At 51.1% G+C, this 23197-nt stretch overlaps 1 protein-coding gene across 2 annotated transcripts; it reads left to right on the plus strand.

The window, feature by feature from the left end:
* Positions 1-75: 75 nt before the first annotated feature.
* Positions 76-22089, plus strand: Ccm2l (CCM2 like scaffold protein). Of its 2 annotated transcripts, none has more exons than XM_045155717.1 (10): positions 76-143; positions 5851-6018; positions 8208-8291; positions 8394-8577; positions 9408-9883; positions 15160-15295; positions 18386-18449; positions 19138-19267; positions 19692-19830; positions 21283-22089. In XM_045155717.1, exons 1-10 carry the CDS (start codon positions 114-116, stop codon positions 21579-21581), a joined length of 1710 nt encoding a protein of 569 aa, XP_045011652.1. In that variant the 5' UTR covers positions 76-113; the 3' UTR covers positions 21582-22089. The 2 variants fall into 2 exon arrangements, with proteins under 2 accessions (XP_045011652.1, XP_045011653.1); XM_045155718.1 differs by lacking the exon at positions 21283-22089 and adding an exon at positions 19921-20711.
* Positions 22090-23197: the final 1108 nt, after the last annotated feature.

Genomic DNA, 23197 nt, shown 5'->3' on the forward strand with positions numbered 1-23197 from the left:
GCGCTGGTGGAGTTTCCGTCCAGGCAGGAAAAAGAACAAAGGCACTGGTGTGGGGGGGGGGCATTTGGAGGGGGTGACGGGGAGGGTAGCAGGAGCAGAAGGAACACTTCACCATGGAATATGAAGTCAAGAAAGGGAAGAAGGTAGGTGAAGGTTTCAGAGGGGCAGGGCGAGGGGATGTTTCCGAAGCTGTGATGGGGAAAGGGGGTGTGGGGGTGGCGAGTCGGGGCCGTGGGGGGCTTCCTTTTTACTTGGAAGAATCTTTCTGTCTGTGGTAGCCAGACATCTGGGTTCAAAGCCCTGCACCCCCAGCCTGTTTCCCTACTCTCAGTGTTCTCTACCATTCTTAAACCAACAGACAGACAGGGGGGCCTTCCCCAAAAACCTGCTAACCGAGCCTTCTGGTGGCTTCCTCCTGTGGCTTCTCAGCTCTCTGCCCCCGCATACACACACTCACTCAGACAGAGACACCCCAGCCAGGGGGTGCACTTGCAGGTTGTCCATCTGGGTTGTGGTGGCCTTGCTTCTCTCCAGCGCCCTTCCAACCTGCCCTTGCCCACCTCTCTATACAAGGGCGCACTCCTAAGGCCTCAGGTGAGAGTCAACCCCCAAGGTCCCCACTGTATCTTCATCCCTTCCTGGCTCTAAGAACTTTCTCTGGAGGGGTCACCTGCTTGTCTTTGGGGTTCAGGAAATTCCTCAGATTCTAATGCCCATGCCCCCCCCACCCACGCAGCTTTTTCTTCCCCTGAGGAATTTGTGTTTGGGGTGTTTTAAAAGGCCTGTAATCACAGGAGGATTGGAAGTTCAAGGCTAGCCTCGGGCACCCTGTAAGAACCTGTTTCAAAGTTTACAAGTGGAAGGAGTGCCGGGCGGAGCTCAGAGGCAAAGGCTCTTGTCCAGCATGCACGCGGCCCTAAATTCAATGTCCAGCTCCAAGACAGAAAGGTGTCGGCAAGAATCCTTGAAGCCTGGGAGCTCCGGAGGGTCTTCCTTAGTATCTTAGTTCTCACTATGAAGCCTTGGCCTTGAACTCACTATGTAGCAGGCTGGCCTCTAATATATGGCAACTCACCTGCCTCAGCCTTCTGAGTGCTGGAATTATACTCGTGTGCCACCATGCCCAGCCAGGTTTTCTTTTTAAAAATTACTTAGTGAGTGTGGGGGTGGGCACAGGTGTGCCACAGTGGGCATGTGGAGCACAGAGGGCAAGTATTGGGTTAGTCCTCACCTGTCTACCTCGTTTGAGGCTGGGTTTCTTGCATTGGATTCTTGTTCTGTTCTTCGGTGTGCTTGTCATGAGCTTCCAGAAAATTCTGTCTACTCCTCTGTCACAACCTGTCACAACCAGTGTCTGCATGCTGGCAGTATAGAAGTCAACCATGGCTTCTGGCTTTTTTTTTTTTTTTTTGGCCAGGCATGGTGGCATACACCTTTAATCCGAACACTTGGGAGGCAGAGGTAGGAGGATCTCTGTTGGTTCAAGCCACCCTGAAACTATATAGTGAAGTCCAATTCACTCTGGGTTAGGGTGAGGCCCTACCTCAAAAAAACCAAGATAAATAAATAAATAAATTTATTTTTTGTGAGAGAAAGAGGCGCTGGAAAGAGAGTGAATATAAGTGCACCAGGGCCTCCTGCCAACTGCAAATGAACTCTAGAGTCATGCACCACTTTGTGCGTATAGCTTTATGTGGGTACTGGGGAATTGAACCCGGGCCACTGGGTTTTGCAAGCAAGGGCCTTTAACCACTGAGCCATCTCTCCAGCCCCACTTCCAGCTTTTTATGTGCGAGCTATGGATTGAACTCGGGGATTCCAGCTTGAGCTGAGTCATCTTCCCAGCCCTGGGTTCATTCCTTGGACGGATACTTGCTGATTGTATGTGCTGGTACTGTTGTAGCAGGGAACAACGTCAATAAGGATTCCAGATCCTTCTCTGGAGCTCCCTGTCTAATGCCGGAAACAACTATTAACTTTTCTAAAGGCAGTGAGTACATTAATATACAATTTGCACAAAAGGACAATATTATAGCACCCGGCCTTAGACTGATGCATGGGAACAAGGAGCTGGTGGGTGGGGGGAAGGGCGGGCAGGGAGGCGTGTCTCAGGAAAAGGAGCACTGTGCATGGAGGCCATCAGAGTGCAGCGCAGAAAGGACTGAAAGATGGCCATGCAGCAGGAACCAGGGGCAGTGGGCTGTAAGATGAGGCTGGAGAGGTGGGTAGGCTGGACCACTCAGATAAGACAACCCAATACACACACACATCACTCACATACGCTCTGTAGTTGGCATTTTTAGCCCACATGACCTGCTCCTCTCATAACCCACCTGTGGTAGACCAGCTGCACCCGCTTTTTCAGGCCCAGCAACCTCAGCCTCTGAAGTCCCCCAGAGTTTTCCTCACACTGTGACCTCAGCTTGCAATGCCTTCTCCCAGACTGTGTGCTGGCATTGCGCAGAGCGTCCATGTGCCCCACGCAGCAGACTCATGGTGTTCCTTACTTACATTCACTTCAGTGAACCTGCATTGGAATCACTGGAGGGCTTGTGAAAACACACATTCTCGAGCCTTGCTTCTAGGTTCTGCTTCCAGAGTTTAAGACTGCATTTGTAAACTGGGCGTGGTGGCGCATGCCTTTAATCCCAGCACTCGGGAGGCAGAGGTAGGAGGATTGCCATGAGTTCAAGGCCACCCTGAGACTCCATAGTGAATTCCAGGTCAGCCTGGGCTAGGGTAAGACTCTACCTTGAAAAAACAAACAAAAAAAAAAGACTGCATTTGTGTGTGTGTATGTTTGTGAGAGACAGAGAGAGATTACATATATGTTCATACAACACCCCATGCACTGTGGTGGGTGTGAGCTTGCCTGGGGTGGCAAAAGGGAAACATTGGGTGATGCTCCCCCCACCACACACACACATTGGTCTTCTGCTCATTCTTACTTGAGTCTAGTCTGTTACTGAATCTGGAACTGCCAATTTTTTTTTTGTTTGGTTGGATTTGTTTTAATTCATTTATTTATTAAAGAGAATAAGAGACAGATAGATTGAGAGAGAGAGAGAAAGAAAGAATGTGCATACCAGGGCCTCCAGCAAGTGCCTTAACTGCGAAGCCATCTCTTGTGAGCCTTGGCAATTCTCAGCTCTCCATGGAACTGAGATTACAGATGTGTGTGGCCATGCCCATCCATCTATGTGGATCCTGGGAACCTGTCAGGAGCCATAGAGCAAAAGCCTCTCCATTTTGCTTGGGCCTGCTCATAAACTGACTCATTACTCAGAAAGCTGGATGGACCAGCGGGGAATCGAACAAAGAAGCGAGGTGAAAATCAACCTGAATGAAAGTAGGCAAACAGACACAAGAAGGAGACCATGCTAGACATTTGTCACGGCCTCCAGAGTTTATTCTTACACATAGGTTTATATAGGGTTGTAGGGGGAAGGCGACGTGGTCAGGGCAAGGAGTTGAGGGGGAAGGGGACATGGCCAGGGCAAGGAGTTGTCAGGAAACCTAGAGGGGATGTAATTAGGTGTTCATCTAATCTTGCCCAACTGGCTTAACATCCTGACTGCACCAGGTTTCACATCCTGACCATAAACTGTCCTTTAGCAAAAGATAAGATTCTGTAAGCAGCCTGCTGACCGGTTCCAGAAGTATCTAACAGAAAGCTGGATGGGCCAGCTTTCTGAGTAATGAGTCAGTTTATGAGCAGGCCCAAGCAAAATGGAGAGGCTTTTGCTCTATGGCTCCTGACAGGGATCAAACTCGTGTGGTCTCTCGGGCCTCCATTGGCCCCCATGTCTGTACAGGAAGTGCTCTTAACTGCCGGGCCATCTCTACAGCACATAGTTTGCATTCCTAATGAGCTACCAGGTAATGCTCATTGTGAGGCCACAGTTAAGGGCTACTAGTTTAGATCCTTGCTACTAAAGTGCAAAGTGTTTAAAAAGAAAAGAAAAGAAAAGCATCTGCATCCACCAGGGCTCATGAGAAATTCAGTCTTGGGTCTCACCCCAGACTTAGTCAGAACTGGGGCTCATAGTCAAGTTTGACACTCATGAGTTTAGGTCATTGATCACAAGCCCTGGAGGGAACACTGGGTCTTCTGAATTCCAGTAGCAACACACAGGGTCCAGCCAGACAGGCCCGAATGAATGCAGGCAGAAAGAATGGACACACACACTTGTGGACTGTGTATTGTCTGGTTCCCCAAACTTGAACGCGAGTTCCTCGGCAAGGGGTCATCTTGTGCACACTTGACTTTGTTAGGGAGCTAAGTGACAGCACCAGCATCCTGTGTCCTCGGTGCTTCTCAGCTGGGCTGACACATATGTTATGCGCCTGGAAAGCATAATGCCTGGATCCCAATCTCTGATTGGCTTGCCTGAGCCACCTGAATCTTGAGCGTGTCCAACCTTCAGCCTGAGGGTCCCGTGGGTCCTGGGATAGCTACGAATGTGGCCCTACATATTTATCGATGACAGCGTCATGTTGCAATGACAAGCAATGATTGGACACTCCACCTAGGAGCTTCCCAGGTAGTTCTGGAGAACAGCCACAGAGAGGGACTCTGAAGAGAGGTCCCTACACCAGAGAGCTTGCTAAATCCAATCTCTGGGACCTATGCCCAGAGTTTCAGATTCAACAGGTCTGGGATGGGGCCAGGGAATCTGCATTCTCTCAGATTCCTAGCTGCTGCCATGGCTGCTCCAAGAAGCACACACTGAGCCACAGCTAAAAAGCAATGCTCAGACCTTTTCTTTGGCGCACGTGCACGTGTGGTATGCATATTTGTAACTCATGTTCGTATCAGTGTGTGCACGTGGAAGCCAGCGGTTGATACATCATGTGTCTTCCTCAATCACTCTCCACCATATTTATTTATTTTTTTTATTTTTTTTAATTTATTTATTTGAGAGCAACAGACACAGAGAGAAAGACAGATAGAGGGAGAGAGAGAGAATGGGCGCGCCAGGGCTTCCAGCCTCTGCAAACGAACTCCAGACGTGTGCGCCCCCTTGTGCATCTGGCTAACGTGGGACCTGGGGAACTGAGCCTCGAACCGGGGTCCTTAGGCTTCACAGGCAAGCGCTTAACCGCTAAGCCATCTCTCCAGCCCTCCACCATATTTATTGAGACAGAGTTTCTCACTTAAACCCACACTTGCCAGCTGTCCAGTCGCACCAGCCATCTTGCTCCATAGATCCCCTGTGTCGCCTCCAGAACGTTGGGATTACAAGTGGGATGCCACTCGGCAGTTATGTGGGTGCTGGGGAGCTGAACCCCAGTCCTTATGCTTGCATGGCCAGTGCTTCATCCAACGAGCTTCTCCCCAACCCCTCAGACATTCCTTCGAGATACAGACTGTGCTGGGCTGGGCTGGGCTGGATCTCTGGGATTCACAACTGTAGTATCAATCTAGGCCACTTTTATGCAGTTGCCTTTGGGTTATACTGAAATTTACTTATTGCAAACTTATGCAAAAGCAGAGACTAGCTTAACAAATGCCTGTGTGCCCACCATGCAGCTCCCAATCCTCACCATTACTTAAATCGTGGCCACCAGGAGCTATACCCACTCTCCCCTGGGTGATTTGAACGGAGGTTTTGGAGCTGGGCTGCCACACCTGAACCATAGCTGCTACCATTATTAGTTAGTGTCCTTATCAGCTAGTTTTCTGCCCAAGGCTCAGCTTTTCCATCTGTGAAATGGGGACCACAAAAGTCTTCCTCCTACAGAATTTTTATGAGAAGTAAATTTGGTCATAGGAGTAAAACAGTGAGCATAGTAAGTGCTTGATGAAATCAGTGCTATTGTCACTGCTGTGTCCCTATCTTCTTCCAGGGTTTTGTGTCCCCCATCCGAAGGCTGGTGTTCCCCAAGGCTGCACGCAGGGCAGCCTGCCGGAGCAACGTGAGCCGCCGGCCCCTGCACTCCATGCCCCTGTATCCCCCTGACTACCTCATTGACCCTCAGATTCTGCTGTGTGACTATCTGGAGAAGGAGGTCAAGGTGAGTGTGGAAGGAGACAGGGGAAGACCGTGGAGTCAGGAGAGACCTCGTCCATCCTTCACATCAAGCCTGACAAACACTGTCCCACACAGATGACTGTCGGGAAGCAGGCCTGGCTCATGACAGCTGTCGTACACTGCATTCCCTCAGCAAGTGACATCCATCCAGTGAGCATCCCTGTGTCAGTGTGGGGTTCAAAACCAAACCCCAGGGGAGTCTGAATGGGAGAGCGGGCTGTGCAAACAAAAGCCTGATTTTCCTGCAGCCACCTTGTGATTCCCACAACGTCCAAGTTGAGAGCAAGGCCCAGGCAAAGGCCGTGGGGCCCAAGGGTACTTGCCTGGTGTTTTGGAGGCTCTGGTTTCCATCTCCACCACAGGAAAGAGAGGCAAAAACGCCCCAAAGGACTCCGAGGACACAAGGGCTTTACTTCTATCACTTTAGAACCACCATGAAGGAGCAGTGGAGGGTCCTTATCAGCTAAAGAAGATGGATATGGAGCTGGGCATGGTGGCGCATGCCTTTAATCCCAACACTCGGGAGGCAGAGGTAGGAGGATTGCCATGAGTTCGAGGCCACCCTGAGATTACATAGTGAATTCCAGGTCACCCTGGCCTAGAGTGAGACCCTACCTCAAAAAATAAAAATTAAAAAAAAGAAGATAGATATGGGGTAGGATGGGCACATTTCGCAAACAGGCCACCTGGCTAAATTTGAATTTCAGATAAACAATGACTGGCCTCATTAGCATAAATGTGTCCCGAATATTACATGGAACTCCTAAAATAGAATTGTTTAAGTGGCATCTTGTATTTTATCTGGCAACCCTATATATGGAGAAAAGCTTACAGATAAAACTATTTAGAAACTGAAGGCTGAAAGGGTTTGGTTGGTGGAATTCACCTAGAATGCAACTAACATGATAAAAAGTCAAGTCTCATATTGAAATGACATGTTACAACTAAGAATGGATGCATTGACTGGGAGCATCATTTTTTTAAAAATTTGTTTATTTTAATTAATTTGTTTGAGAGTGACAGACAGAGAAAGAGGAGAGAGAGAGAGAGAGAGAGAATGGTCGTGCCAGGGCCTCTAGCCACTGCAAACGAACTCCAGACTCTTGTGCCCTTTTGTGCATCTAGCTAACGTGGGTCCTGGGGAATTGAGCCTCGAACTGAGGTCCTTAGGCTTCACAGGCAAGCGCTTAACCGCTAAGCCATCTCTCCAGCCTGGGTGCATCATTTTTCTTGGAAAAATAAAAGAGCTAATAATTCAATGCATTCTCTCCCGCTTCACTTCTGCAACAAGTAACAGCCCAAGTGATCTGTGGTTTGTTCGGCAGCGATGCCTCAGGTGGGGAGAGCCTCTCAGAGCAAGGATGGTCCCAGGGAACCTGGGCTTTAATAGGCACTTGTCTAACATGTGAAGAGGCCCTAGGTTTGATCCCTACCACAAGGGAAAACAAAACACAGCAAACACTGTACCCGTGACTTTGTAGTCTCCCTCTCTCTCATCTCACTAGCCGGGTCAGGTCTCAAACACTTCAACTCACAGCAGTCCTCATGCCTTAGTCTCTCAAATGCTGGTATTACAGGCATAAGCACATGCTGGCTCTTGCGATTTTGTTGTTGGTTTCTTGTTGAAACAAGATCTCCTGTATCCCAAGCTAGCCTTGAACTTGCTAAGTAGCCAAGGACGACCTTGAATTCCCGATTCTCCACCTCCCAAGTGCACTACCATAACCTGCCCAGCCTTACCTTTTCTAGCTATAACCCTGGATCATATTTTTAGCTTGTCATACTGTGCTTTTTTGTTTGTTTGTTTTGTTTTTGTTGGTTGTCTGAGGTAGGGTCTCACTCTAGCCGAGGCTGACCTGGAATTCACTATGTAATCTCAGGGTGGCCTCGAACTCATGGCGAACCTCCTACCTCTGCCTCCCAAGTGCTGGAACTAAAGGCGTGCGCCACCACGCCCGGCTTGGTTTTTTTAATCCTTAAAATAAGGGCGAGTGGATGAGTAGAACTCTGCCTGGCTTCTACTATGGGCTCAGTGGAAGTTATTATTATCGGGTTATTTTTAATTCAGATAGTTCAGCCGGCCCTCATCGGATTAATCGAGGAGGGCAGGGTCCTCCAAGACTTCAGGGTGACCTCTCTGTGCCTTTCTTCGGCCCCCCATTTCCCATCCAGTTCCTGGGCCACCTCACCTGGGTGACGTCCTCACTGAATCCCTCCAGCCGGGACGAACTCCTGCAACTGTTGGACACCGCCCGGGTGAGCCCACGGGGAGGAAAGCGGGCCCACTCTCGGTCCCCTTCTCCCCTCTCCTAACTCGCGGCTCCCGGAGAGCCTCAAGGGATCTGATCCACTTTGCAGCAGCTGAAAGAGCTGCCGCTGAAGACCACAGCGGAGCAAGACAGCATCCTGAGCCTGTCGGCCCGCTGCCTGCTGCTCACGTGGCGGGACAACGAGGAGCTCATCCTGCGCATCCCCACGCACGAGATCGCCGCCGCCTCCTACCTGCAGGACGACGCGCTGCACCTGCTGGTGCTCAAGACCGGTACCGAGGGCGGGCCAGGGGCGGGCTGCCGAGTGGAGGGAGGGACCCCCGCGCGATCTGCGGCGGGGGTGGGGCTGGAGGCTGGGGTTAGAGGTGACGGAAGAGCCCGGCCACAGTGCCCACCCGAGACTAAGGGCACGCAGGAGAAACGATAGACCAGACCACAGAGCCGGACGTTGAAGAAGAGGGGTGGGTGGCCCCAAAGTATCCCCAGGCAGTTAGCGAAGCATCTCTGAAAGTGGAGGAGACGTCTTGGAGACCTAAGCCAACACGGGGGCCCCCCAGTTAGAGAACGATGGAGGGAGGAGGGACCGTGTGTCCCTGAGCCTAGGGCGCGTCCACGGGCTCCGGGAGGAGTAGGACTGGGTGGCCCAGCCACACGCGGGGGTGGGGTGATGGGGGGCATTGTGGGAGGTGCCAGGGTAACAACCTGGGGGTGGGGAGGGCTGAAGAGAGTGAGGGAAAGTTGGACCTTAATGCAGGGATGCTCAAACAAAGATACAGACAGAGGGGGACACCCTGAACCCCCACCGTCAACTCAGAAGGCAGACCTGAGGGAGGGGCACCGGATTGGTTAGTGGAGATTAGGGGATGGAGCCAATGTTGGGGGGGCGGAGTCAGGGGCCAGGGGCGGGACACAAAAGTCCTCTCTGCTTGTTGGCGGGAAGGCCGGGAGCCCCGGGGGAGGGGGGATGGGAGGAGAAGGGGGTGGGGAAGGGAGGGGGTGGAGCGGAGAAGAGGAGGGGTGGGAGACTCCAGGCGGCCACCACGGGAGGTGTCTTTTACCGGCGATCAAATGTTGACCGCAGCCCCATCCCGGCTTCCCCTAGGTCTGGGCGTGGACCCAGTACCGGCCGGCCTGGACGCCAGCCCCGGCGGCTCGGGACGCGACCCCGGCCCTCCCGGTGCGGTGGCGGAGAAGCGGCGGGTGGGCACGGCCGAGCGGCGCCACACCATCTGCAGCCTGGACTGGCGCGTGGCGTGGGGCGGGGGCGGCGAGGCGCGCGCGGCGGGCACGGGCGCGGGCACGGGCGGCGGCAGCCTGGAGCGGCAGCGCGCGGGGCCGCGGGCATCGGGCAGCTGGGAGCGGCGGCAGACGTTCAGCGGCAGCTGGGAGCGGCGGCACGCGGGAGGCGGCGGCGGCGGCGGGGGCGCGGGCAAGCCCGGAGGCAGCTGGGAGCGGCGGCAGACGGGCGGCGGCGGCGGCAGCTGGGAGAGGCGGCACCTGGGGCCCAACCCGCTGGACCCCCAGGACCCCAGCCCCGACGCCTACTGCAACCTGATCATTCTTGCGGTGGCCAACAGGGTAAGCGCGAGGACACCCCGCGTCCCCACGCCACGCCGTGTGGATTTTGCCCGTCCCTCGTCCGAGATTTCTGGGGGTCTCCTTCCCTCCTCTGGTCCCGTGAAGTCATTCCTGTACCCCCTTACCCTCCAGTACCCACCTACTCCCAAGAACAAAAACTCACAATGAAGCTGGGTGTGGTGGCGCACGCCTTTAATCCCAGCACTCTCGGGAGTCAGAGGTAGAAGGATCGCTGTGAGTTCGAGGCCACCCTGAGACTACAGAGTGAATTCCGGGTCAGCCTGGACTAGAATGAGACCCTACCTCGAAAAACCAAAAAAAACCCACCACCACAGTGACAATCACTAACACACTAACCAACCACAGTGGGAATGGAGCACCCACCCATGCCAGGCATGGGACGACATTAGCATTTAATTCCCACAGCGACACTAGGACCAACATTACAACTGTCCCCATCCTATGCGGAAGGAAACGGTGGCTTCAAAATGTAAACCCAGGAAGTTAATAGCTGGGATTATCCATGGCAGAAGTCTTGCCATCATACTTGCCCCGGCCCTACCTGTCACCTCCCCTACAGACTCACCCTTTCGTTTAGTTGGTATTTACTGAGTGCCAACTGAATGGCAGGCATTGGGTTAGGTGCCCTGGTTGCAGAGACGAACAAGCCATTTGGTGTCCTCCCTTTAGGGAGCATCCAGTGTGGCAGACACTGCCAAGGCCTGCGACTTCCAAGTGTTTCCTCTGTCCCAGGGCCTCAGGTTTCCTGTGTGTGTGAACAGTGAGTATGTCTTTCTTCCGGAAGAAGTGCCAGTCACCAGGAAACCCAGACACAGTGCCTCCCATCTTCACCTTGACGCACCTTCTCGCTTGGCATCTAGCTCTCCACATGCTCTGCCTTTCCTCTTTCCTCCCCTGTTCCTTCTTGGAAGCTGGTCCTGTCTTCTCTCCGGCCTCTTATAATTGGAGTAGCTGTGATTTCCTCTTCTTTGTCTACACTTATTTCTAGGTGGTTTCTAGACTCATGCCTTTTAAAACCCGGAGAACTCCCTGTGAAGTTTTTCCTTCCAAGGTCTACTGGCCGTGTCAGACCTTCTGCATCCTAAGCTCAACTCCAAGCTTCTCCCCAAACCTTGGCCCTTGGAGTCCCGTCTCCATGACCGGCAGCTCCATCCTAGGTTGCTGAGGCTACAACCTTGGGGAGGTTCTGCTTTCTTCTTTCCTCTCTCTCCTCTTCTCTCTCTTCTCTTTTCTCTCTTTCCTCAGATCCTCTCTGTCAATAGATCCTGTCAGCCTTTTTTTTTTTTTAACTTTTATGTGTTTGAGAGAGAGAGAGAAAGAGGAAGAGAGAAGGAGACACAGGAACAGAGAGAGAGAATGGGCACACCAGGGCAGTCAGCCACTGCAAACTGTGTGCATACCTTGTGCATCTGGCTTACGTGGGTTCTGGGGAATCGAACCTGGGTCCTTCGGCTTTCCAGGCAAGCACCTTAACTGCTAAGCCATCTCTCCATCCCTTTTTATCTTTTTATTGACAATTTGCATACATGTACACAATGTATTTTTTAAAATTTTTTGGTTTATTTTTATTTATTTATTTGAGGGTGACAGATAGAGAGAGAAAGAGAGAGAGAGAATGGGCACATCAGGACTTCCAGCCACTGCAAACAAATTCCAGATGTGTGCACCCCCTTGTGCATCTGGATAACATGGGTCCTGGGGAATCAAGCCTCGAACCAGGGTCCTAGGCTTTACAGGCAAGCGCTTAACCACTAAGCCATCTCTGCAGCCCTACACAATGTATTTTGATCATAACCCCCTTCTGTTGCCTTGTTTGTCTCCCTTCTCTCTTCCTCCTTCTACTGAACCCCTCCTTTTTCCAGGTAGTCCTTCTCTTATTTTGATGTCTCTTTTCCCCTTCTCCATCATCTGTGACAAAATGTGGATGGGCTCAAAATTATGCAGGTCTTGTGCAGGTAGGGATAGTCCCTGTGAGATCATAAATGTAACAGTCACTTCCTGCCTAGGAGACAGCATTTCCAAGCATTCCTCCCCGTCCTCCGGCTCTTACCTTCTTTCCACCCCCTTTCACAATTTGCCCTCAGCTATGAGGACATGACAGAGATGTCTCACGTACTGCTGAGCCCTCAACAGTCACTGCTCAGCACTTGGATGAGTTTTTTTTTTTTAATTTTTTGTTTATTTATTTGAGAGCAACAGACAGAGAGGGAGAATGGGCGCGCCAGGGCCTCCAGCCACTGCAAATGAACTCCAGACGTGTGCACCCCCTTGTGCATCTGGCTAACGTGGGTCCTGGGAAATCGAGCCTCAAACCAGGGTCCTTAGGCTTCACAGGCAAGCACTTAACCACTAAGCCATCTCTCCAGCCCTTGGATGAGTTTTTCCAGTAGTCACCATCATCTGCAAAAAGAAGCTTCTCTGACCAATGGTGAGAGCAACACTTATCTATCGGCATAGGCATAAACATTTAGAGGGCAACTTGATGGGTCCAACATATCCAGTTCTCCAAACAACAGTAGTAGCTTTTCTCCCCAGTGCCTGAGACCTCCCCAGCCATAGGCTTTTGACAAGGTTTTCAGCATCATGCGTGATTACCTCCAGTGGAGTGGGCCTCAAGTCCAGTCAGAGCAGTGACCCCCTAACAGTGACGCTGACATTGCAGCAGTGGGCACTTGTCTCCTGGTTGCTTGTGTAGCATTCAGAGTCCGTTTAATTTTAAATTATATCCAAAACCCATCTCTACACCCTGAGCTGTCCTCACCCAGGCCCAGGCCCCACTTTCCAACCCCACTGGCTCAGTTCTTTCTTACATTCTGGTGCCTACACTCACGCCACATGGTGTCACTGTTCCTCACTTTTCTTTATTATTATTATTATTTTTAGGATCCGCTCTAGCCCAGGCTGACCTGGAATTCACTCTATAGTCTCAGGCTGGCCTTGAACTCACAGCGATCCTCCTACCTCTGCCTCCTGAGTGCTGGGAATAAAGACGTGCGCCACCACGTCCGGCTACTGTTCCTAATTTTTCAATGGTTCCTTCTTACTCAGAGTGAAAGCTACCACCTTTAGCATGGCTTACTAAGTAATCCATGCTCCAGCTAACATCCTCATTTCCTCTCTGCACCCTCCATCCTCCTCTGTTCCATTCCTGCTAGACGGAGCTCCTTGTCATATGCAGAAAACTGGTATGTTCCAAATGGCTCCCGGGTACCTAGAGCCCTGGCACATAGTAGGTGCTCAGTAAACGCCTGCTGACTGGATAAGTTAATGTACTGGCAGCAGTACACCTTACTATGGGGACCAAGAAGAAAACAAGCAGGTTATAGGCTACAGAATGCAAGAGGGGACCCAGTTTCAGCAGGGAATTGAGTTTTTTCCTGTTTAAACTGAACTGTGAAAGAGAGAAGAAGAAATCAGCAAAAACAAAGGCCTGGAAATTGGATTCTCACAGAGATGACTGTTTGCCTTGCCTATCTCACTCAACTGGGGTGTTTGGGGGTTCAGGTTCTGTTCTGGTGGAGAACTTGCGGAATGAGACACTAAACGAGGTGCTGTTCTTCAGGGTGTGTGAGTCTCTGGCCTCCTGTCTGAGGTACCATGATCCCAAGTAGGGCACAGCAGTTAGTTTAGACCCTTAATGCCAGCATTAGCTCATGTCACTCGCTCACTGCTCTCAGTCTTGGTGTTTTTCTGTAATTTCTTGAGAGAGAGGGAGTGAGAGGGAGGGACAGAATTAGAATGCTAGGGCCTCCAGCCACTGCAATGGAACTCCAGATGCGTGTGCCACCTTGTGTGCACGTGTGACCTTGCGCACTTGCATCACCTTGTGCGTCTGGCTTATGTGGGATCTGGAGAGTCAGGCATGGGTCCTTAGGCTTCACAGTCAAGTGTCTTAACTGCTAAGCCATCTCTCCAGCCCAAGTCTTGGTGTTTGCTTGTTTTTGTTTTGCTTCTTCAGTTTTTCGAGGTAGGATCTCACTCTAGCCAAGGCTGGCCTAGAATTCACTATGTAGTCTCAGAGTAGCCTTGAACTAATGGTGACCTTCCTGCCTCTGCCTCCTGAGTGCTGGGATTAAAGGTGTGCGCCACCCCGCCCGGCAGTCTTGGGTGTTTTTAAACTGTAAAATAAGCATCCTCCAACTTGTCCACTCTGCAGGGTTCCTGTAAGAATCCATCCTGAGCCGGGCGTGGTGGCGCATGCCTTTAATCCCAGCACTCGGGAGGCAGAGGTAGGAGGATCGCTGTGAGTTCAAGGCCACCCTGAGACTCCATAGTGAATTCCAGGTCAGCCTGGGCTAGAGTGAGACCCTACCTCGAAAAACAAAAAAAACAAACAAACAAAAAAAAAAAGAATCCATCCTGGCTTGGGATCAGTGCCCACTGCACCCACAAATGCCTACCCTGAGTCACATTTTTTTTTAATTTTTTTTTAATATTTTTTAAATATTTTATTTATTTATTTGAGAGTGACAGAGACAGAGAGAAAGACAGATAGAGGGAGAGAGAGAGAATGGGCGCACCAGGGCTTCCAGCCTCTGCAAACGAACTCCAGACGCGTGCGCCCCCTTGTGCATCTGGCTAACGTGGGACCTGGGGAACCGAGCCTTGAACCGGGGTCCTTAGGCTTCACAGGCGAGCGCTTAACCGCTAAGCCATCTCTCCAGCCCCTGAGTCACATTTTAATTTACAGTTTGGGCTCTTGAGAGATGGATTGACATTCTGTGTCTCTTGCTTAAATAGGTCAGTTCTTCAAATATGCAGCCTGTAGTTTCTCCCCAACAACTGACACTTCCTTCTCAGAGGCCTCAGTTTATTATTCATGCTACTTCTCTGTCTGTGTACTGGGCACTAGGCAGCTTATATCTACATATGGTGCCAAGCAGTACTAAGGACACTGAGCCTAAATGTAGATACTTGTGACTTTCCTCCCACTAATCCCCCCACTGGACCCCAGTTTCCAGCCCTGTACATGAAATTAAACGAGGGTTTATTTAAGATAAGTTTCATGGCAGACCTTGAATCTCCTGGAAATCTGGACTCTCGCATGCATTCTTCATGACAGAGGACCACAGTGGTCTGCTCATTCTATAAAGGGGCCACAGAGCAGCCATAACATTGTGATGAGAAGTGTGTTTGAAGTTGACTTTTAACAGGGACCATGGGTGTGTGTCTCAGTGCTGGCTCACCGCGTCTAAAGAAGGAGGGAGTCCCTGGTGGTCGGTGAGGGTCTAAGCTGTCCTCCTTCTCCTGGACAGGATGCTGCTGAGGAGTCCTGTGCACTCATCTGTCAGGTCTTCCAGATCATCTATGGGGACCAGAGCATCAAGTGTGTAGACCGAGCCGGCTACCACTACACGTCCAACCCAGATCGGCCGTGGCTCTATAGCCGCAGTGAGTACCCAGACTCCCATAGAACACCCTGGAAAGCTAGGGAAGGGAGGGATGTGGCATGTATGTGGTCAACACTGGGACAAACACCTGACCAGAAGCAGCTTGTGGGAGAAAAAGGTTTATTTCAAGCTTACAGGGTTTTTTTTGGTTTTTTTTTTGTTTTTTTACTTTTTAAAATATTATTTATTTATTTATGGGAGATAGAGAGACAAAGTATGGGTACACCAGGGCCTCTTGATATTAAAATGATCTGTAGATGTATGTGGCACATTTCACCTCTGGCTTTACACGGGTCTAGGAACAGAAACCAGGTTGGAGGCTTTGCAAGCTAGCACCTTCAGCCAATAAGCCATCGCCCCAGCACATCATTGTTAATAGTCACTGTTTTTTAAGTTATAAAAATCTCACTTAGTGGACAGGAAATGTGGTATTGGAGAACAAGCCCTGGGCTAGGGGGACAGAGACCTGGGGTCTCACCATTTGTTGATTGTAAGACCTATATCAAGTCCTTTAACAATTGAGCCTGGGTTCATTTCAGGGACTTGGAAATCTCAACATTCTACGGTCCTTCAGTTTTTTATGATGTTGACCCTACCTACTTTGAAACCATAACAACCCCATGAGCAGATATGAAACAAAGGTTTAAAATGCAAAGCTTACAGTTTTAAGGAGAAGCTTTATCACAATGGAGGGAGCTGGCTTACTTCATCACCTCCACATCAGAGAGAGAACCTAAGAGCGTTGACAGTGAGCTAGAACACAGTAGGCTAGACTAATCAACACCAACGGCCAGCCCCAGCCACACACCTCCTCCAGCAATGCTCCAACCTCCCAAAGGCTCCACCACACCAGCTGGGGACTAAACAGGAAGCTTAATTCTTGAGACTATGGGGGACCAGAGAATGTCCTGGGACTTAGTGCTGGAAAATGCCTTTAGGGGTCTTGAGTTGTGCCACAATGATAGGGTCCCTTTAATAAAATGTTGAGTTTCGTGATGACTTCAAACCTAGTTTCTTGAAGGATAATCAGGTTGTCAAAGTCAGAATGAGCACTTGAACTTCTTTCTTTCTTTCTTTCTTTCTTTCTTTCTTTCTTTCTTTCCTTCCTTCCTTCTTTCTTTTTTTAATTTGAGAGCGACAGACACAGAGAGAAAGACAGATAGAGAGAGAGAGAATGGGTGCGCCAGGGCTTCCAGCCTCTGCAAACGAACTCCAGACGTGTGTGCCCCCTTGTGCATCTGGCTAACGTGGGACCTGGGGAACCGAGCCTCAAACCAGGGTCCTTAGGCTTCACAGGCAAGCGCTTAACCGCTAAGCCATCTCTCCAGCCCACTTCTTTCTTTTTTTAAAAAAAAAATTATTTTTATTTATTTATTAGAGACAGAGAGAGGGGGAGAGGGAGAGAGAGAGAGAGAATGGGCATGCCAGGGCCTCCAGCCACTGCAAACAAACTCCAGACGCATGTGCCACCATGTGCATCTGGCTTATGTGGGATCTGGAGAATTGAACCAGGGTCCTTAGGCTTTGCAGGCATGTGCCTTAACCACTAAGCCATCTCTCTAGCCCTGAACTTCTTTCTTTTTGGGAAGTGTCTTGGCTTTGAAGAAACTTTAGCACATGCACCATCTACCAACTGAGCTATCCCATCCCACTCGGCTCCTAGGACAACATTTCCAGACTGGTCCTTGGATGCAAGCAAGGGCTGGAATGGGACTGAGGGTACTGGGGACTTGTATTGCGCACCAATAATGCATACAGCACAGTAGCAAGGTGCCAAGTGGTACTGAATCCTCAGAGCAGCTCAACTATTGTCAGCCTGGCACAGGACTAGCCCTGTCACAGCTGATCACAGGGTATCCTTCAAAGGGATGAAAAAACTCTCCAGACATGGTGTAGCACAGGCTAATAATCCCAGCACTCCGGAGACTGAGGCAGGAGGATCAAGAATTTGAAGACTACATAGAGAGACCTCATCTAAGAAAAAACATTCTAGTTTTACAGATGAGAGCATTTAGTCAATAAATTGTCCAAAGTCACACAGCTAGTGAATCAGGGTCAGAATCCAAACCCATTCCTGTCTCGATCCAAAGCTTCTGTCTGCAGTGACCTCTCTCCTTATGCTACCCTCAAGGTCACTAAGTGAGTTCCATCCTCCGTACCCCCCTCCTTTTCTGCTTCTCTGTTTGCCTAGCTCCAGCAACAAGGTGCTGGCTCTTATCTCCTGAAAATCCTCCCATCAGGAGAAGCTGTGCTTGTTTGGGGTAACTCATCAGCTCTCACAGGGGTGGTGGGCACATGAATAAGATCACTCAGCAAGCAGTTCACCAAATTCATTCATCCAACGAGTATGTACTGAGTATTCACAATCTCCAAACCTACTGCATGGTCCTGCCTCCCTGAAAACCTGCCTGGCTGAGTCAGGCTGGCAGTCATTGAATAATTATAGAGTTAAATGCCTAACCACAGACAGTGCTATGAACACAAGTAATGAGGAACCAGCTTCCCTGGAGAAGTGAGGGTGATCAAGAGACCCTGAGTGGGGCTGGAGAGATGGCTTAGCGGTTAAGCGCTTGCCTGTGAAGCCTAAGGACCCCGGTTCGAGGCTCGGTTCCCCAGGTCCCACGTTAGCCAGATGCACAAGGGGGCACACGCGTCTGGAGTTCGTTTGCAGTGGCTGGAGGCCCTGGCGCGCCCATTCTCTCTCTCCCCCTCTATCTGTCTTTCTCTCTGTGTCTGTTGCTCTCAAATAAATAAATTAATTAAATAAAATAAAAAGAGACCTTGAGTGAACTGGCGTGAGAAGGGCAAGGCAGCCCTTGGACAGATGAGACAGAAAGTTCTGCATACCTTTCAAGATTTTGGCCTTCTTCCTCCTTGCAAAAGCCTCTTGTCTTGCCTAAACACTCTCACTGGTTCTCATCTGCCATTCCCAAGGTCCTATGAAGTAGGCAGGAAGGTGGCCTAGACATTGGGGGAAGCTAAGGATGGAGAAGGTCAGCTGAGGCTGAGGAAAGGCTAGACCCCAGGGTGCTGCTAAAGTTTGGGGCCTCGGGGAGCCACTTCTCACAGTCCTTCTGTCTGCTGATCCCAGGTGATAGCTGCCACACGGACGGGACCTACGCCTACGATGCTGACTTCAGCTGCTGCAGTTCCTTGTGGGTACCGCCCTGGTCCATCTCATCTGGAGACCGGGAGGACTTCCCAGAGCTGATGACACTTCAGCCCTTGGGAGCAAAAGAGGGCAGAGTGTTCCAGGCAGCGGGCACAGCAAGCATTCTGAAAAGGATGAAGCAGGCAGGAGGCCCCTGTGGCTATGACACAGATACACACAGAGAAAATGCTTGGAGGAGATCTTAGGAAGAGAGTTCTGGAAAGACCTATGTATTCATGGGTAGACATATTTCAAGAGCACATTTAACAAGGCTTGACCTATTTTGTTGGGGTGGGGAGGGGGAATCACAGTGGATCAGGTGGTGCCTTCTCAAGGCAACATGTGGGGTGAAATGCTGAGTGAGAGATAACTCAAGCGAAACTGAGGCAGAGAAAGGATTCTATGCAGAGGGAGCAAAATGTGCAAAGGCTCAGAGGCAGGAAGTACTTGGACTATTAGAGGGCAAAGGTGAAGACAAGATGACCAGAGTACCAAGAGCAAGAGGGAGCACGTCCAGAGACCCACCTAGAGAGGTGGCCAGGGGCCAGATTATGCAAGGCCTTGGAGACCAAGATGGGGTCTAGAGTGGGGCCTCAGGTCCAGAGCACTGTATCTGGGCCCGGCCACTTTCAGCCTGCCCTGGAGAGAGGAGTGGTGGTTGGTGAGGAATTTCTTTCCTTCTGTCCCTGCAGCAATGGCTCCCAGGACACATTTGAAGCGTGTTACAGTGGCACGTCCACGCCGTCTTTCCATGGCTCCCACTGCAGTGGCAGCGACCACAGTGGCCTGGGCTTCGAGCAGCTGCAGGATTACATGGTCACGGTGAGCGCAGCAGGAAGGGCACTGCCGAGGCACGCACGAGCATCAGAAGCCAGGGCAGGGAGTGAGGTTAAGAGAGGCAGCTTAGAAAGACCCTGAGCGATGTCAGCTAGCACAAGTGTTCTGAGCTCCTTCGAACAGCCCAAGGGGGAGGCACCATCCTTACTGCTGTGTGCAGAGGGGGGAAGCAAGAGGCATGGAGGTGATGACCTCCTGAGATCACAGAGGTGGTCACTGACAAGGCCAGTGTTGGGACTTGGGCAGGGGAAGCCAACATCCCACTCTCAGATGCAGCCTGAAGGGCCAGCGTCCCACCGGCAGGCCACGGAAGCAAGCTGGGCCTGGCGTGCTGCTTAGAGGGGACAGACAGTGGCCTTTTCAGCTGGAGTTGGGAAGGGTGGCTCACTGGGGTTGATCACTCCCACAGCTGCGGAGTAAGCTGGGTCCCCCGGAGATCCAGCAGTTTGCATTGCTGCTACGAGAGTACCGCCTGGGGCTGCCTATCCAGGACTACTGCGCAGGCCTGTTGAAGCTGTATGGGGACCGGCGCAAGTTCCTGCTCCTCGGTGAGCCCTGGGCCTCTAGCAGACCAAGATGGCCCCTCTTTGTTCCCAGTATTCCCTGGCAGGTCACACCTAGGGATGTTTTCTCCTTAGTCCCTGATGGAGGAGGCCGAGGTCATGAGAACATGGAGTGCAGAAGAAGGAAGAGGCACCGAGAAGGGAAAGGGAGGGGCGAAGAAACTGGTCCAGGGTGATACAGAGAGTGAGGTGTGAACAATCACCGTGGGAACAGTATCACACAGTGCGGTGTGAACGGTCGCCGTAGGAACACCGCTCACACAGTGAGGTGTGAATGGTCACCGTAGGAACACTGCTCACACAGTGAGGTGTGAACAATCACCATAGGAACGCTACTGCTAATGCACCAGAATATGTTGGGCAGTTGCCATTGGCCATCATTAGCTCATGAATGCCCCTCAGCTCTGGGAAGTAAATACTACTATCTGTCCACATTTTACAGGTGCGTAGAAAAGTGCCCAAGTCAAAGAGCTGGGAAAGGTGCCCTGGTACAACAGCTCAGGTGGTAAAATGCTTGCTGCACAAGCACGAAGGCCTGAGTTCAGATCCCCAGCACCCACACAACCCTCGTGCTCCGTAGGTGGGGCCAAGCGGATCTCCAGGATAAGCTGGTCAGTCTAGCTGAATCGGTGAATTCTGAGTTCAGTGAGAGACCCTGTCTCAATAAATAAAGTGGAGAGCAATTGAGGAAGACCCCTGCTGTCAGCCTGTGGCCCCCACCCACACCCCTGAGGAGCTAATGTCTCAGCCATGCCAGGACGACAGGTGCAATGACCTGTATTACAAGGGAAGAAAGTGAGGTTTAAATAGTTCCTTTTCTCTGTGTTTTCAAACTTCCTTTTACTTTTTTGTTTCTTATGTTTTGTTTTGTTTTTCGAGGTAGGGTCTCACTCTAGCCCAGGCTGACCTGGAATTCACTATGTAGTCTCAGAGTGGCCTTGAACTCACAGAGATCCTCCTACCTCTGCCTCCTGAGTGCTGGGATTAAAGCACCATGCACGGCTTCTAAAAATATTTTTTTGTTGTTGTTTAGAGAGAGGGCACATGCACCAGGGCCTCCAGCCACTATAAACAAAGTCCACATACATGTGCCACTTTGTGCATCTGGCTATACATGGGTACTGGGGAGTCGAACCTGGGTCCTTGGGCTTTGCATTCAAGTGCCTTAACCGCTGAGCCATCTCTCCAGCCCTAAGTAGTTCTTTATTGAAGGTTGAGTAGCCTGGGAATATAACTGCAATAGCAAGGTTCTAAACTAGCATGTGATGTGCCTTGTGTCATTACCCACCGGCTCCGGGAGGTAAGGAACTTGGGCACAGCCACATAACCAGTGAATGGCAAAGCCTGGATTTGAACCCTGATTTCCAGAGAGGGGGCTTCCTCCGTGGGTGGTAAAAGGGCTGAATCCAGGAGACATCCGGCCCCCATGGCTTGCAGGGATGCGGCCCTTCATCCCTGACCAGGACATTGGCTACTTCGAGGGCTTCTTGGAAGGAGTGGGCATCCGCGAGGGCGGCATCCTCACCGACAGCTTCGGCCGCATCAAGCGCAGCATGAGTTCCACGTCGGCCTCGGCGGTCCGCAGTTACGACGGGGCGGCCCAGCGGCCCGAGGCGCAGACCTTCCACCGGCTGCTGGCCGACATCACGCACGACATTGAAGCCCTGGCACCAGACGACGATGACGATGAAGACTCCTCTGGCGGGGGTGACCAGGCTGAAGACAATTACCTATAGCCACCGCTCACCCGCGGGAAGTGGGAGGGGTCCCTTGGTGCCTTCTGGTCTCCAGCCCTTGCAGTACCGAGAATGGCCTGCAGGTGGCGGGCGGATCAGACCTTAGTGTCCCAGGAAGTTGTCTGACGCCTGGGCCCAGCGCACCCCAACCTCAAGACTCCGCAGCTTTTTGAAGGCTGCAGGATGGAGAATGGCTCCACCTGCTGGCAGTCAGAAAAGATACTCCTCAATACAAACCCAAACCAGTGCCAGAGCCCAGAGACATCTCTTCATCCCATTTTACAGACTGAGAAAGTGAGAGTCAAAAAAAAAAGAAGAAAAAAAGAGGAGGGGAAGAGACTTAAGGGAATGCCTGATTCTCCTTATATATTCCCATTTCCACATCTCTTCGGTGATATCAGCTCCACCCTCCTCACAGGTGGTCATGCTGGTTAATGGTCAAGACCTTACTCTTGGGCCTAGCACACTGTTGATGCTCAATAAATGCCATTGCCTTCCACTTGGAAAACCTGACTCAATTTACCTATCCTGCCTAGGAGCAGTGGGCGGGATGATATGTATGAGAAGACTATGGGATAGAGTGTGGTGGTGCGCACCTTTAATCCCAGCACTCGGGAGGCAGAGGTAGGAGGATCACCATGAGTTCGAGGCCAGCCTGAGACTCCATAGTGAATTCCAGGTCAGCCTGGGCTAGAGTGAGACCCTACCTTGAAAAACAAACAGACAAAAAAGGGGGGGCTATAGGGTGGGGAGGCTAGAGAGATGGTTTGGTGCTGATGTGCTCTCTCTCTAATAACTAAATTTCTTTTTCTTGTTTGTTTGTTTGTTTTGTTTATTGAGCTAGGGTCTCACTCTAGCCCAGGCTGACCTGGAATTCACTATGGAGTTTTAGGGTGGCCTGGAACTCACAGTGATCCACCTTCCTCTGCCTCCTAAGTGCTGGGATTAAAGGTGTGCGCCACCACGTCCCGGCTCCTAAATATGTTATTTTAAAGACTAGAGAGAAGCTCACATTTAGGGAAGAGAATCAGTCTTTAAACCTGGCTCTGAGCCCAAGCCCCAAATGCCTAGGACTACACTCCTGGAACTGGGGAAATCACAGAACTGTGAAGGCAGTATGGAAAGCTATGGCTGCCAAGACAAAGCCAGCCCTGGGCATAGCCTGGCTTGAGAAGTGGCCAGGTGCTCCTAGATGAGGAAAAATATGTTTGCAAACTCTTGCTAAGCCAGACACGTGCTGATGATATTATCATTAGAACTTCAGGCCCAGAGAGTTCCACATTCTGACCCAGTTTGTAGCAAAATTGTCCCCACTAAAAAAGATTGTCCATGCAAGGTCCTTCTGACACCTGCTTTGTTTCTCCTCTCTCCACACACTCTTCCCCTCCACACCAAGACCTCCAGCCCCCACATGTCAAAATATGACATAAAAGTCACAGTGCTGGGCTGGGGAGATGGCTCAGTTAGTAAAGTGCATACTGTGCAAGCATGAAGCCCTGAGTTCAAATCCCCAGCACTCCTGTAAAAATGCCAGACATGGTAGGCAGCAAACTCCTGTCATCCCAGCCCTGGGGAGGTGGAGACAGAAGGATTCCTGGTTCACTGGCTGGCCAGTC

Source organism: Jaculus jaculus, chromosome 8, assembly GCF_020740685.1.
Source record: "Jaculus jaculus isolate mJacJac1 chromosome 8, mJacJac1.mat.Y.cur, whole genome shotgun sequence".
Lineage (NCBI taxonomy): Eukaryota > Metazoa > Chordata > Mammalia > Rodentia > Dipodidae > Jaculus > Jaculus jaculus.